Here is a 15,797-nt window from a genome sequence, read left to right on the forward strand (position 1 = left end):
CACTTGTCTTTACTGGTGCTGTGTAAGGGTATGTAGGATTTCTACAGGTCAGATCTCTGGGGGTTGCTCAGTGATAGAGGGATGTGATAAGCCCCACTGACCAGTGCCTTCTGACTGCCCAGGTGTCTTGGTGCCAGGAAAGGGAATCTCAGATCTACAAGGTCAAAGTGGCATCCTGGTTCAGGATGCTTGCTGTGGTTAGGTCCGTCTTGCTGTTTCTATGTGCCTGCCCTGGTGCCCTGGGCAGGGGAGAGGTTTTTCAAGTCTGGCTGCCTGGTGGGATTCTTTTTGCCTCATGTCTCCTGTTGGGAGACGGGAATCTCAGATCTCTTGGGCCTTCAAGGTAAAAGAAATTTCCAGGTCTGGTCTCTTGCTGTGGCTGTATCTCTCCTGCAGGTTCCCCCTGCCTTCTCAGGGCCCACTGGGGAAAGGGAGCACTTCTCATGTCCCTTATTATAAGTGGGTTCCAAATCCATCCCCTTGATGGTGTTGGGCTTGTCACATGTTGTCAGAGAGCCACTGGGTACTGTGCCAAGTCATTTCAGTCACCTCCAACTCTTTGTGACCCCGTGGACTATAGCCGTCCAGGCTCCTCTGTCCATGGGATTCTCCAGGCAAGAATACTGGAGTGGGTTGCCATTTCCTTCTCCAGGGGATCTTCCTAACCCAGGGATCGAACCCGTGTCTCCTGTGGTTCCTGCATTGCAGGCAGATTATTTACTGCTGAGCCACTGGAGAGGCCCCCTTTGTCAGAGAGACTTCCATTTAATTCAAGGTACGAATGAGCCTAGTTGAGCTGCCTTCTGTTGCTGGGTTGGACATCAGGAAATGTTGGGTCTGAGTTGCTGTCTTCTGTTGGGTGGGAGGACATGATGCCTGGCAGGTGTGTTGTTCCTTCAGTCCTGGGATCCTAAGTGAGTCCACCTTCCTTATACCATGTTTCATATTTTTGGTATGGATTTCCCTTGTTTTATTTCAAAGCTTAATAGTTGTGTGTAGCAGGAAGGAACAGGGAGAAAAACAGGTTTATGCTATCTTGCCTGAACTGGATCTCCATTTTTTTTTTTTTTTTTTACCATCAACATCTTGGTCTGACTTCAAACTCAAGCCTCTATTAGCTCTTCCACCATCAGTGCTACTTTGATCTGCCCTTGAATGTGAGCTTTTGTCAGCAATTCATCATCAGTGCTCATCTTAGTATATCTTCAATCCTAGTCTCTATGAACTCTTCTACCATCCCTGCTCCTCTGGTCTACGACTCAAAACCATGGCTCTTTCAACTTGACCACCATCAAGGGCACATAGCTCAGAATTGTGCCATTCAATATGGCAGACACTAGCCAGATGTAGCTTATTGAGCACTTGAAATGAGGCTGAAAATTGAATTTAAAATTTTATTAATTTTCATTAATTAAAAATGTAAAATTGACACACAAACAGAAGATCCGGTGCTTCAATAAAATGCATTACAACTTTGGATTAAGAGATCTGAAATGATGTCCTGTCTGTACTGGCCACCAATTGAGCTTTGAGATTATAGTCATTCCTTTCTGTGGCAAACCTTTCAAATATCTAGCTGCCATTTGAAAGAAAAACTGTTCTAAATGTAACATTGTACATTTTGGTAATATTAGACATTTCTTCTGTTAGAAGATAGATACTCAATTCAGTTATTAGAAAACTTTTAAAGTATGTTTGGAACAACCTGTGAATATTAACCTAAATTATCATCTATAAATTTTATTTTATTTTTATTTATTTTTGGCCACACAGTGCAGCATGTGGGATCTTAGTTCCCCAACCAGGGACTGAACCTGAGCCTCCTGCAGTGGAAGCAGAGGGTCATAATAACTGGACTGTGGGAAAAGTCCTCTACAGTAAATTTTATGAAGTCTATTATATTTAGATTTCATAAGTATTTCTGATGAAAATTTAGCATTCAAATCGAGATGTGTTGTAAAGTACACATCTGATTTCACAGGCTTACTACAACAAAAAGAATGCCAAATATCTCATTAATAATTTCAAAGATTGATTATAGGTTGAAATGATAATATTTTGGACATGTAATTTAAATAAACTATATTATTAAAGTTATTTCATTTGTTTCTTTTCCTTTGTCACCTGTCTGCAACCCCTCATGCTAAGTTTCCTCCTCCTCTTCCTGTGTTGGAAATTGAGGCTGCTGCTCTTTGTCAAAGTGATTTAGATTCTCCAGGGGCTTCCCTGGTAGCTCAGATGGTAAAGAATCTGTCTGCAACGTGGGAGACCTGGGTTCAATCCCTGGGAAAATCCCCTGGAGGAGGGCATGGCAACCCACCCCAGTATTCTTGCCTGGAGAATCCCCATGGTCAGAGGAGCCTGTCAAGCTAAAATCCATGGGGTTGCAAAGAGTTGGACATGACTGAGTGACTACCACAGCACAGCACAGGCAAGACTGAGAGGCTTATTCTTTCTGATACAATTTGGAACAAAGCTATTTCTGCATAGTAACAGGGATGTTAGCACTGGCTTGGGCAGGGAGACTGAAGTCTGCCTCCCACACAGAGCCATTGGCTAGCTGCACCGCCTGCCCAAAGCAACCTCAGGCCTTGTTTCCACTTCCACCCACTTCCACTTCCCACACACAGCTGTGTTACCTATCTGCACACCCTCAGGCTATGCATTGCCCTCTCCCTGCATTGGACAATGCTGCTGCTGCTGCTGCTGTATCGCTTCAGTCGTGTCCGACTCTGTGCGACCCCATAGATGGCAGCCAACCAGGCTTCCCGTCCCTGGGATTCTCCAGGCAAGAACACTGGAGTGGGTTGCCATTTCCTTCTCCAATGCATGAAAGTGAAAAGTGAAAGTGAAGTCGCTCAGTCGTGTCCGACTCTAGCGGCCCCATGAACTGCAGCCCACCAGGCTCCTCCGTCCATGAGGACCTCCCTGATTTACAGACCAGGAAGCCTCATACGCTTGTGGAGGCCAGAGCCCCATTCTTACTCATCCATTGGCTGACTGTCTTTTGTCCACAGCCTCTCAGGTGCCACTTTGGCCGCCTCCTTTCACATGGCAATAGGGGTTATTACTTGGCAATAGTTTACTGTAGGCTATAGAAGCTAAAGCCCAATGTCTGCAGTCATTGGCTAACTATTTGTCTGTAGCAACTCAGGCTAGACCCTGCCTCTCTCACTCTGCACATAGCAACAGGGGCTTCTCCCTGGTAACAGGCTGGTGTTTCATCCTATTGGTCACTAGAAACCAGATCCCAGCTGTTATACACAGCCATTGGCCAGCTGTACTATCTATCTGCAACCCCTTGGTCTAGACAACAGAGCTCAAATTACTGGCTTGCATTAACTCTTCCACCACCACTGTTCATAAGGTGGTGGTGGTGGTTTAGTTGCTAAACTGTGTCTGACTCTTGTGATCCCATGGACTGTAGCCTGCTAGGCTCCTCTGTCCATGGGATTTCCCAGGCAAGAATACTGGAATGGGTTGCCATTTTCTTCTTCAGGGAATCTTGCCAACCCAGGAATTGAACCCAGGTCATTGCAGGCAGATTCTTTATCAACTGAGCTGTGAGGGAAGTCACTCATATGGTAGCACCTTGAATTTGGTCATTTGTTTACTAACCAACCATCAATGACTCTCTTGTCAAAAGCCAAAATCCAGGCCACAGTTAACATTTCTACTACCTTTCAGCCAATTTTCAACCCTTTCAGTATTGCTCTAGTCTGACTGGTAATCTAGAGCTCTGATAATTCTTCTACCATCAATTCCTTCCTAGTATCATTTAACATGCAGCCTTCAATGAACTATTCTTCCATCAAAGTCTCTCTGATCTGGAGCTGGAACCCAGGCCTGGCAATTTTTCCACCATCAATGCATACTAAGAGTGATCTCAAACTCAACTTCTGTGAACCCTTCCAACATTAATGACCTTGATAAAGTCCATCTGATAAAGACCACAAGAGTCACATCCATAGTTGGACAGAACTTTTTTTTTTTTGACAGTGCCCCCATGGCTTATGGGATTTCAGTTCCCCAACCATGAGTTGAACCTGGGGGCCATGGCAGTGAAAGCCCAGAACTCCCCAGAAATAGGGTTTAACTTGCTGTAACAAGGGAGACCACACATCACAGGAACTGTGCAGGATCTCACTTAGAGTGGCCAACTTGTTTCAGTTTTCCCAGGACTTTCCTAATTTTAGCACTGAAATTCCCTTGTTTCAATAAACCTGTCTGTCCTACACACACAGGGATGGTTGATTACCCTAGTCCCACCAAACAAAGGAAGAAATAGGATTACTACAGGATGTTGGGGAAAAGTGGAGTTTAGTTAAAATTTAAATGAAGCATGGGACTTCACCGGTGGTCCAGTGGTAAAGAATCCCCTTTCCAATGAAGGGGATGTGGGTTTGATCCCTGGTCAGGCAACTAAGATCCCAAATGCTGCAGAGCAGCTGAGCTTGTGTGCCACAGGTACTGAGCCCACACACTGCAACCACTGAAGCCCAAGTGCCCTAGAGATGGTGCTCTGCAACAAGAGAAGCCACCACAGTGAGAAGCCCAAGCACGGCAACTAGAGAGTAGCCCCTACTCTCTGCAACTGGAGAAAGCCCATGTGCAGCGAGGAAGACCCAGCACAGCCAAAATAAATAAATAAAAGAAAAAAAAAAAGATATAACACTTCAGATGCCCCTTATTTGAATCTCTGAACCTGGGTTGCAAATCAATCCTGCTTTTCTGTGTCCAAGTAGCTTGGATCCTCCAGGCAAGAGTGGGAGGTTTTAATCTTACTGACATAATTTCAATTAATAAAGTTCTGATGTTAGAGAACAAGTTTTCTTAGTAGGGCTGGGACTAGGCTCAGGCAAAAGAGACACTCACTTCAAAGTGTTGCAGGAAGAGGGACCCCTTCCAGGGCCCAAAACTGGGCTCTTCTCTAACACTGGGAAATGAATTGTCTGAGGAGACACATGTGCTGACAAAGCAAGAGATTTTATTGGGAAACGGCACCCGGGTGGAGAACAGTAGGGTAAGGGAATCCAGGAGAACAGCTCTGCCACATGGCTTGCAGTCTTATGGTTTTATGGTGATGGGATTAGTTTCCGGGTTGTCCTTAGCCAATCATTCTGACTCAGAGTCCTTCCTGGTGGTGCACGCCCTTGTTCAGCCAAGATGGATGCCAGCGAGAAGGATTCTGGGAGGTGGTTGGACAGGTGGTGTCTCCTTTTGACCTTTCCCAAACTCTTCTGGTTGGTGGAGGCTTATTAGTTCCCTGTTCCTTACCAGGACCTCCTGCTGTAAAACAACTCATGTGAATAGTTACTATGGTGCCTGGCCAGGGTGGGCAATTTCAATCAGTGTACTTCCCGTAACAAAAGTACATAAGTTAAAGGGGAACCCAAAACTCAGTAATCAAAACAACATTTTAGTGCAATATTTTCAAAAGTCAAAATATAAGAACATTGATTAAATCATTACTTGTTAGGGAAATTAAAATGGAGGTAGTCTTGTTCAGGTGTCAGAATCAGGGGAGCAGGCCTCTGATCGAATCCTGACCCTGCCTGGACTTCATGCCTGCCTGCAAGCACACCAATTGTTACCAGCAAGTCAAGTGGCACTTTAGATAAGAAAGGGAGTAGGTCTTGGAATTTCTTAAGCTGCTGGGGACCTTGCTAGTCTCCTGAGGTCTAACTAATCTTATGACTCACAAGGTGAAACAAACAGCATTATAAAAGTTAAAAAAAAAAAACAGAGCTACATTTTTGCCAGCAAATGGATGATGATATCAGTCTGTGGCCTGGGATTATATGGAGGAGCCTCCAAAGCTGCAGTGTGAAGTCTTATTCATGGAGTGGACTCTCTGCCCAGGACCATTTCTCAGTTGGGACTCCAGATTGCTGTCATTTGGGACTTTCTAGCACTGGTCAAGTCTGGATGTATGTGTCAGCCCAATTTGGCCATGTAGATGCTGTTGCTTTTCTCTGTTGTTTCTATTTCTTTCGATGCTTCTAACAGCTATATATTGAAATTAAATAAATACTCTTCTATCAAAAATTAAAATTGTTTATGTGTGTATAACAAGTGGTTTCTTTTGTTAATGAATCCTTCATACCCAAAAGGAAAATAAAACTTCCAGTAAAGCAGTAATAGAGAACATGAATCCAGATCACATAGGTGTTGGTAGAGTTAAGAAAGGCTCAGCTTTGACATCAGTTCAGAGAGGCACTGATGGAAGTAAACAGGGTCTAGGATTTGAGATGTTGACCAGAAATCACAACAATAATAAATTTTGGAAATTTATGTAGAGGTGTGTGTGTTACAGCAACGTTCTCACATTTGCCATTCTGTCTCCATCCGTTTCATAACTACTCCAGATTATTCAGCTGAGGCCCAGAGAGAAGAAATGAATGTCCTTAGGGTACTCAGCAATCCATACCCACACTTAGTCAGGGTCTACCTGCTGGGTTTGAAACACCTTCAGCAGAGAAAAGAGCTCTTTACCTCTTGTCAGAGTAGGTTCCCTGCAGGAGGGTATACTAGGACTGGGTTTTAAAGAATGTGCATAGGAACTAAGAGGTGAAGAACACCCAGAATTCTCTTCTGTCCCAAGAGACAGCAGCAGCTCCTGAATTTCCATATAACAGAGGCTGAGGCTAACCTGGTTGATAGCAGATGTTGAGGGCGCATCTTAGAGATTCATTTTCACTGAAAGTGTGCTTATAACTTTTCTAAATGTCTTTCTATTGATAATTTTCTGAAAAACATTAATTATCTATATCAAAGACTAGTAATATTATTCCTAGCTACAATCATTTTTGTGGGGTAATGAAAATTGAGGGGATCAGACACTTCTTAGTATCAATTCCACAGTACGTTAAAAGGAGCCTGTACCACCTTGACTCCTCCTCTCTCTTCTACAGTGGTATCGCCCAGGAGGGGACCTCACTTCCCCTCCTCGTACCAGTGGTATCCTCAAGGAGGAGACTGTACCACCCTGACTCCTTCTCTCATCCAGTGATATCTCCCAAGAGGAAACTGTGATCCTGCCTTTCTTCCCCCTTCTTAGTGGTACCTCCCTTGAAGATCTGGACACATCTCCCCTTCCCCTGTGATGTGGTTTGGAACCTCTGCTTCTGTAAATTTTGCACAGACCCATAGAACCCAGTTCCAAGTTTCTACGCATGAGCGACGCCCCTCGCTGTCGCCTTCTATGGAACAGCCCACTGTACGGAAAAGACGCTAAGATGACTGCCCTCATAGTGGAACACCTCGGCGCAGCCATGTTCCTCGCCCGTCACCGCTGCTCATGGTTCAAGTCTCTGCAGGTCTCTAACTGCACATTGTTCAGAGTGAGTGGACCACAGTCTCAGAGCTCTTGTGTGATTGTGTGCAAAATTAACAGCCCCAGAAGGGGCAGTGGCAGAGGTGAGGACAGGAAACGGAAGTGGCCCTCAGACTGTTTTAAGTCTTGTTGGCGCGCAGTGAGGTGATGGCTTTGTTGGCTCTGGGTAGTTGCAGACTGTCAGTTTGTGGGGTCAGTTGGTGGGGAATTAAAGAGTCTGATGAATGAGAATCTATCAGGTTATAAGAGCAGATAGTTTTTTTTCTGTTTAATGGAGGCTTCTTAGGTAGTCAGGTTTTAGATTCCTTGCTGCATCTGTTGTCAAGTCCTAATAGTGTATGTGTGTTTAGATGGTTTCCTTAGTCTCCCCAAAGATTTGCTGGTTTTATTAGCATTTCCCAAGAACCACCTTTTGGTATTGTTGATCCTCCCTGATGTACCTCTGTTTTCAGTTTCCGTAAATCCTTCTAGTTGTACTATTTTCTCTTTTATCTAACTTCTTAAATTGGTTGTTAATTTATTAATGTCCAACCTTTCTTTGTTAAAAAACATTTAAAAGCATGAATTTTCCTTTTAAGAATCTCTTTAGCTGCATTCTGCAAAGTGTTCTAGACACCATCTTATTATTATTGAGCTTTTGTTTAATTTTTCTTTTTCATTTATTCTTTGCTATAATGCTTTTGGGAGGGTTGACATTGTAATTGAATCTTTTCTTCCATTTTAATTAATTCTTTTTGTTTGTGTGACTATATCAATTTTTTAATTTAAAAATTTTTAGATATAGCTCTTGTTCATTTTTACATACTTTTATATTTTCTTGTTATTATTACTAATTTTTTTTCTGTTTTCTTGTGATTACTGTTGTTAAACAGGAAAAAACTATCTGCTCTTATAACTTTATCTTGTATCCAGTCCTGTATCAAATTACCCTATGAATTCTGGTAGTGTCTGGTAGGTTTTCTATGTATAAAATCATATCACTGACAAAGAAAGCTATATTTTCATTTCTTTGCAATATTTATTCTGATTATTTAATCTTTCATGTGCACTAGAGTCAGGAAAATTTTGAATTGTATTGGCTATCCTTATCTTTTTACGAATTTTAATGGCAGCTGCTTCATCATTTTACTTTTTAGCATAGTATTTCAGAGCTATATTTTTGTAAATAATTTTTGTGATATTTAAGTGATTTAACTTCTTCCCTAATTTTGAGTTTTTATTAGTAATGACTGCTGACTTGTGTCAAATGCCTTTTTCTTGGTGTAAGTTAAAAGCAGTGTGTTTCCTCCCCCTCTAATTTGTTGATTTAATAAATATTATTAATGTTGAACCATCTTCTAGAAAGAACAGGCCGAGAACTTCCCTGTAGAATATTTTTTATTTATTTTATTTTATTTTTTTACTTTACAATATTGTATTGGTTTTGCCATACATCAACATGAATCCACCATGGGTGTACACGTGTTCCCCATCCTGAACCCCCTTCCCACTTCCCTCCACATACCATCCCTCTGGGTCATCCCAGTGCACCAGCCCCAAGCTTCCTGTATCCAGCATCAAACCTGGACCGGCGATTCGTTTCTTATATGATATTATACATGTTTTAATGCCATTCTCCCAAATCATCCTCCCCCTTCCCTCTCCCACAGAGTCCAAAAGACTGTTCTATACATCTGTGTCTCTTTTGCTGTCTTGCATACAGGGTTGTCGTTACCATCTTTCTAAATTCCATATATATGCATTAGTATACTGCATTGGTGTTTTTCTTTCTGGCTTACTTCACTCTGTATAATAGGCTCCAGTTTCATCCACCTCATTAGAACTGATTCAAATGTATTCTTTTTAATGGCTGAGTAATACTCCATTGTGTATATGTACCACAGCTTTCTTATCCATTCATCTGCTGATGGACATCTAGGTTGCTTCCATGTCCTGGCTATTATAAACAGTGCTGCGATGAACATTGGGGTACACATGTCTCTTTCAGTTCTGGTTTCCTCAGTGTGTATGCCCAGCAGTGGGATTGCTGTGTCATAAGGCAGTTCTATTTCCAGTTTTTTAAGGAATCTCCACACTGTTCTCCATAGTGGCTGTACTAGTTTGCATTCCCACCAACAGTGTAAGAAGGTTCCCTTTTCTCCACATCCTCTCCTTTTTTAAAATTTATTTTTATTTATTTGGCTGCTTCAGGTTTTAGTTGTGGCACACAGGATCTTTGTTGTGTCACATGGGCATGGGTGCCAGCTCAGTACTTGCAGTGTGTGGGCTTAGTTGCTCCAGGGAATGTTGGATCTTAGTTCCCTGACCAGGGATCAAACCTGTGTCCTCTGCATTGGCAGGCAGATTCTTAAACACTGGACCACCAGGGAAGTCCCCTTGTAAAAGAATTTAAGAGAGATTTTTCACCCAGAATGGTAAAGAAATTAAAGTGGGCAAAAAAGATCCCTTTCATTTAGATTACCAAGTTTCCAGGTTTTCTGCTTCCACAGTCACCGACCAGGACCCCATGGACAAGTCCTTCCCCTGCCTATCCCATGGGACTTCAGCACCATTCACTTGCCTCAGGTCTACCTTCTCCCCAAACCCAGATCTGCCTTGAACCTGGAATTGAGGGATAGGCTTGTCGGGTAAAATGTGAAGCACCCCTTTGAGCTCATTAATTTGACTCCAAATATCATGATTATTTCCGTAATCTGCTCAGAGATTATTATTAATTATTTCCGTAATAATGCTCAGAGAGGGAATTGCTGAACTTTGTGGGGTGAATGTGGAATGACACTGATGACATGGATACTGTCCTTTTAGGATTTGTTGGTATCTCTGTGGAGCTGTTGAGCTTTCCTCTTAATGGAGGCTGCGGGATCTTCCATTTATTTTGACTGCAGCCCATATACACACACCTCTCCAGCTTTGGAAGGTGGACTTGTATCCAGAGTCAACATGCCAGCTAACAGGAAATCACCCCAGAGGTTTCCTGCTCTGGTTCCAGGACAACCTGGTGGATCATTTGAGGTAAGTAAGAGGCACCTACTTTTCCCATTTTTCTCTTTTTTTAATTTTTTAGACAAAATTTTTTTACTTTAGACAGATTTTAATTTTGAGATAATTGTAGAAAAGGCAGAGGAACCAGAGATCAAATTGCCAACATCTGCTGGATCATTGAAAAAGCAAGAGAGTTCCAGAAAAACATCTGCTTCTGCTTTATTGACTATGCCAAAGCCTTTGACTGTGTGGATCACAATAAACTGTGGGAAATTCTTAAAGAGATGGGACTACCAGATCACCTGACTTGCCTCCTGAGAAATCTGTCTGCAGGTCAAGAAGCAACAGTTAGAACTGGACATGGAACAACAGACTGGTTCCAAATCAGGAAAGGAGTACGTTAAGGCTGTATATTGTCACCCTACTTATTTAACATCTATGCAAAGTACATCATGAGAAATGCTGGAGTGGATGAAGCACAAGCTGGAATCAAGATTGCCTGGAGAAATATCAATAATCTCAGATATGCAGATGATACCACACTTATGGCAGAAAGCAAAGAAGAACTAAAGAGCCTCTTGATGAAAGTGAGGAGAGTGAAAATGTTGGCTTAAAATTCAACATTCAGAAAACTAAGATCATGGCATCTGGTCCCATCACTTTGTGGCAAATAGATGGGGAAACAATGGAAACAGTGACAGACTTCACTTTTTTGGGCTCCAAAATCACTGCAGATGGTGACTGCAGCCATGAAATTAAAAGACGCTTGCTCCTTGGAAGAAAAATTATGACCAACCTAGACAGCATATTAAAAAGCAGAGACATTGCTTTATGAACAAAGGTCCATATAATCAAAACTATGTTTTTTCTGGTAGTCATGTATGGATGTGAGAGTTGGACCATAAAGTAAGCTGAGCACCGAGGAACTGATGCTTTTGAATTGTGGTGTTGGAGAAGACTCTTGAAAGTCCCTTGGACTGCATGGAGATTAAGCCAGTCAATCCTAAAGGAAATCAGTCCTGAATATTCATTGGAAGGACTGATGCTGAAGCTGAAACTCCAATACTTTGGCCACCTGATGCGAAGAGCTGACTCATTTGAAAAGACCCTGATGCTGGGAAAGATTGAAGGCGGGAGGGAGAAGGGGACAACAGAGGATGAGATGGTTGGATGGCATCACTGACCCAATGGACATGAGTTTGAGTAAGCTCCAGGAGTTGGTGATGGTCAGAGAAGCCTGGTGTGCTGCAGTCCTTGGGGTCGCAAAGAGCCGGACAGGACTGAGCGACTGAACTGAACTGAACTGTAGATTCAATTTACCCAGTTTCCCCCATCATAACATCTTGTAAAATCTTGGTACAATATCACAACTAGGATATTGACATAGAACATTTCCATCATGTTGCCCCTTAATAGCCATGCCCACTTCCCTTCTCCTGCTCTCCCTCCTTAACCCTTGGCAACCCATAATCTGTGCTCCAGTTCTATAGTTTTGTTATTTCAAGTGTTATATAAATAGAATCATACAGTATGTAACCTTTTGGGACTGGCTGTTTTTTTATTCAGCATAATTCTCTGGAGATTCATCCAGATTGTTGCATATATGAACAGCTTGTTCCTTTTTTATTGCTGAATAACATTCAATGGTATGGATTTATTGCAGTTTGCTTAACCAGTCAATAGTTGAAGGATATCTTGGTTGTTTCCAGTTTTTGGCTGTTACAAATAAGGATGCTATGATTGTGTAAGGTTTTTGTATCGAATGAATGAACGTGAGTGCCATTGCTGGATTATATGCTAAAAGCGTTAAAACAATTAAGTGACCTAATTTTTACTACAGTTTTAGATTTACAGAATAATTGAGATGATAGCATTAGTGTGGTACATTTGTTAAATAAACCAGTATTGATATGTTATTATTCAACAGTTTACAGTACGGGTCACTCTTTGTGTTGCATATTCTATGGGTTTTGATAAATGCACAATGACATGTTTCCATCATTACAGTTCATACAGGACAGTTTCATCTGTGCTTAGCTATTCATCTTTCCTCTCCCTCTGCCTGAAACTCTGGTAATCACTGACTTTTTTTACTGTCTCTATAGTTTTGCCATTTCTAAAATGTCATGTATTTGGAATCGTATTGTCTGTGGCCTTTTCAGATTGGCTTCTTTCACTTAGCAATTTGCATTTAAAGTTCCTCCATTTTTTTTTTATCACTGAATAATATTCCATTGGAGGGCTGTACCACAATTTGCTTACCCATTCACCTATTGAAGGACATCTTGGTTGTTCCCAGTTTTGGATGATTATGAATAAAGCTGCTACAAACATGTATGTACAGAAGTTTTCAGTTCATTTGGGTAAATAACTCGGAGTGCAATTGTAGGTCATATGATAAGACTTTGTAAGAAGCTGCCAAACTGTCTTCAAAGGTTTTCACCATTTTCATTTTCACCAGTAACAAATGAACATTTTTATTTCACATCTTTGCCAGCTTTTGGTATTACCAGTTTTTTGGATTTTAACCATTCTAATAAATGTGTAGTGGTAACTCATTGTTTTAATTTGAAATTCCCTAATGAAAAATGATGTTGAACATGGTTTTACATGCTTATTTCCCATCTATATATCTTCTTTGGTCAAATGTCTATTCACATCTTTTGCGTATTTTTAATGGGATTGTATGTTTTCTTATTGTTGATTTTAAGAGTGCTTTGTATTGATATATTTTAAATACAAGCCCTTTATCAGATATGTGTTTTGCAAATATTTGCTCCTGTTCTGGGCATGTCTCTTTATTCTCTAAACAGTGCCTTTCAAAGAGCAGAATTTTTTAATTTTAGTAAAGTCCAATTTGTCAGTTTTTCTTTCATGTAACATACATTTGGTGTTATATTTTAAAACATTGCCAAACCCAAAGTCACTTAGACATTCTAGACTTGCTCCTGTTATTTGCAGTTTTCTTTCTTTCATTCTTTTTGGCTGTACCATGCAGTTTACAAGATCTCATTTCCTTGACCAGGAATGAACCTGGGCCACAGCAATGACAACCTGGAATCCTAACTGTTAGGCCACCAGGGAAGTCCCTATTTTGCAGAAGTTTTATATTTTTGCATTTTGCATATAGGTCTAAGATCCATTTAGAGTTCATTTTTGTGAAAGTTGTAAGGACTTGGTCTGGATTTGTGTGTGTGTGTGTGTGTGTGGATATTGAAGTGTTTGAATGCCATTTATTGAAAAGGCTATCCTTTCCCCATTGAATTGCCTTTGTTTCTTTGTCAAAGATCAGCAGTCTATTTTTGTGTGGGTCTATTTCCTTGCTCTCTGTTCCATTGATAAATTTGTCTATTTTTACCAATACCACACTTTTACTTATTTATTTTTAAATTGAGGTATATGTGACTTACAATATTATATTAGTTTCAGATATACAACATAATGATTTGATATTTGTATGTACTGTTAAATGATCACCATAATTCTAGTTGACATCCATCACCATACAGCTTTCAAATATGCAATACAACAATATTATTGTCTGTAGTCACCATGCTGTACATTACATCCCCATGACTTATTTATTTTTAGCTGAAAATTTGTGCCTTTTGACTCCCTTCATGCATATTACCCCCTCCTCTCACCTCTGGCAACCACCAACCTGTTCTCTAAATCTATGAGCTTGGTTGTTGTTTTGTTTTTTTGGTTTTAGATTCCACATATAAGTGAGATCATACACTATTTATCATTCTCTGTCCTATTTATTTCACTTAGCATAATGCCCTCAGGGCCCATCCAAGTTGTTGCAAGCAGCAGGATGTCCGTCTTGCTCATGGCTGAATAATATTTCATTATGTATGTGTATATATCTATATCTAGCTCATGTTTTCTTTATCCATTCATCTTTTGGGTGGACACTTAGGTTGCTTCCATATCTTGCCTATTGTAAATAATGCTGCAGTGAACATGGGAGTACAGGTATTTTTCAAGTGAGTATTTTCATTTTTTTCAGATAAATACCCAGTTATGGAATTGCTGGATCATATGATTGTTCCATTTTTAATTTTTTGAAGTATCTCCATACTGTTTCACATACTGACTGCACCAATTTGCATTCTCACCAACGGTGCACAAGGGTTCTCTTTTCTCTGTGTCCTCACCAATGCTTGTCATTTGTTGTCCTTTTGATAATTTTTGGCATCCTAAGAGGTGTGAGGTGATAGCTCACTGTGGTTTTGATTTGCATTTCATTGACGATCAGTGATGTTGAGCATTTTTTCATGTACCTATTGGCCATCTGTATGACTTCTTTGGAAAAATGTCTATTCAGATCCTTTGTCCCTTTTTAAATTGTATTGTTTGTTTTTTTGCTATTGAGTTATATGAGTTCTTTATATATTTTGGATATTAACCCCTTATCAGATATGCGATTTGCAAATGTTTTTTCCCCATTCAGTAGGTTGCCTTTTCATTTTGTTGATGGTTTCCTTTGCTGTGCAGAAGAATTTCAGTTTGATGTAGTCCCACTTGTTTATTTTTGTTTTTATTACCTTTGCTTTTGGAGTCAGATCCAAAAAAGTCATTGCCAGGACTGATGTCAGGGAGTTTACTGCCCATACATTCTAGGAGTTTTTATGGTTTCAGGTCTTACATTCAACTCTTTAATCCATTTCAAGTTAATTTTTTGTATGGTGTAAGATAGTGCTCTAAAGTTTCATTTTTTTGCATGTGGCTGTCCAGTTTTCCTAACACTATTTTTTGGAGATATTGTTCTTTTCCCATTACATATTCTTGGGTTCTTTGTCATAAATTAATTCACCATGTATGTATGGGCTTATTTCTGGGCTCTCTATTCCATTCTGTTGTTGTTTGTGTCTGTTTTTATACCAGTACCATACTGTTTTTTTTATTCACTAAATTTATTTATTTAATTTTTATTTTTTAATTGAAGTGCAGTTGATTTACAATATTGTGTTAGTTTCAGGTGTACAGCACAGTGATTCAGTTATACATATGTGCATGTGTGTATGTGTGTATAAATATATATAATTTTTTTTCAGATTCTTTTCCCTTATAGGTTATTTCAAAATACTGAGTATAGTTCCCTGTGTTATACAGTAGGTCCTTATTGGTTATCTGTTTTAATCCTAAACTCCTAATTTATCCCTTCCCCTCTTTCCTCTTTGGTACCCATAAGTTTGTTTTCTATGTCTGTGAGTCTGTTTCTGTTTTGTAAATAAGGTCAGTTGTATCTTTTTTTTTTTTTTGCCATGCCACAAGGCTTGGAAGATCTCAGGTCCCCAACCAGGGATTGATCCCAGGCCATGGCAGTGAAAGTGCTGAGTCTTAACCACTAGGCCACCAGGGAACTCCCTGTATCTTTTTTTTTTTTTTTTAGGTTCCACATATAAGTGATATCATAGGATATTTGTCTTTGGCTTACTTCACTTAGTATGATAACCTCTAGGTCCATCCATAT

General features: G+C 40.5%; 1 protein-coding gene across 1 annotated transcript in view; it reads left to right on the forward strand.

Moving 5' to 3' along the window:
* Positions 1-6,947: 6,947 nt before the first annotated feature.
* ZNF157 (zinc finger protein 157) overlaps positions 6,948-15,797 on the forward strand; it is a 35,038-nt gene continuing 26,188 nt past the window's right edge. The window contains 2 exon segments of the mRNA XM_059883756.1: positions 6,948-7,343; positions 10,142-10,348. Coding sequence (XP_059739739.1) covers positions 10,184-10,348 — 165 coding nt within the window. The 5' untranslated portion in view covers positions 6,948-7,343; positions 10,142-10,183.

The sequence above is a fragment of the Bos taurus genome, chromosome X (genome assembly GCF_002263795.3).
Source record: "Bos taurus isolate L1 Dominette 01449 registration number 42190680 breed Hereford chromosome X, ARS-UCD2.0, whole genome shotgun sequence".
NCBI lineage: Eukaryota > Metazoa > Chordata > Mammalia > Artiodactyla > Bovidae > Bos > Bos taurus.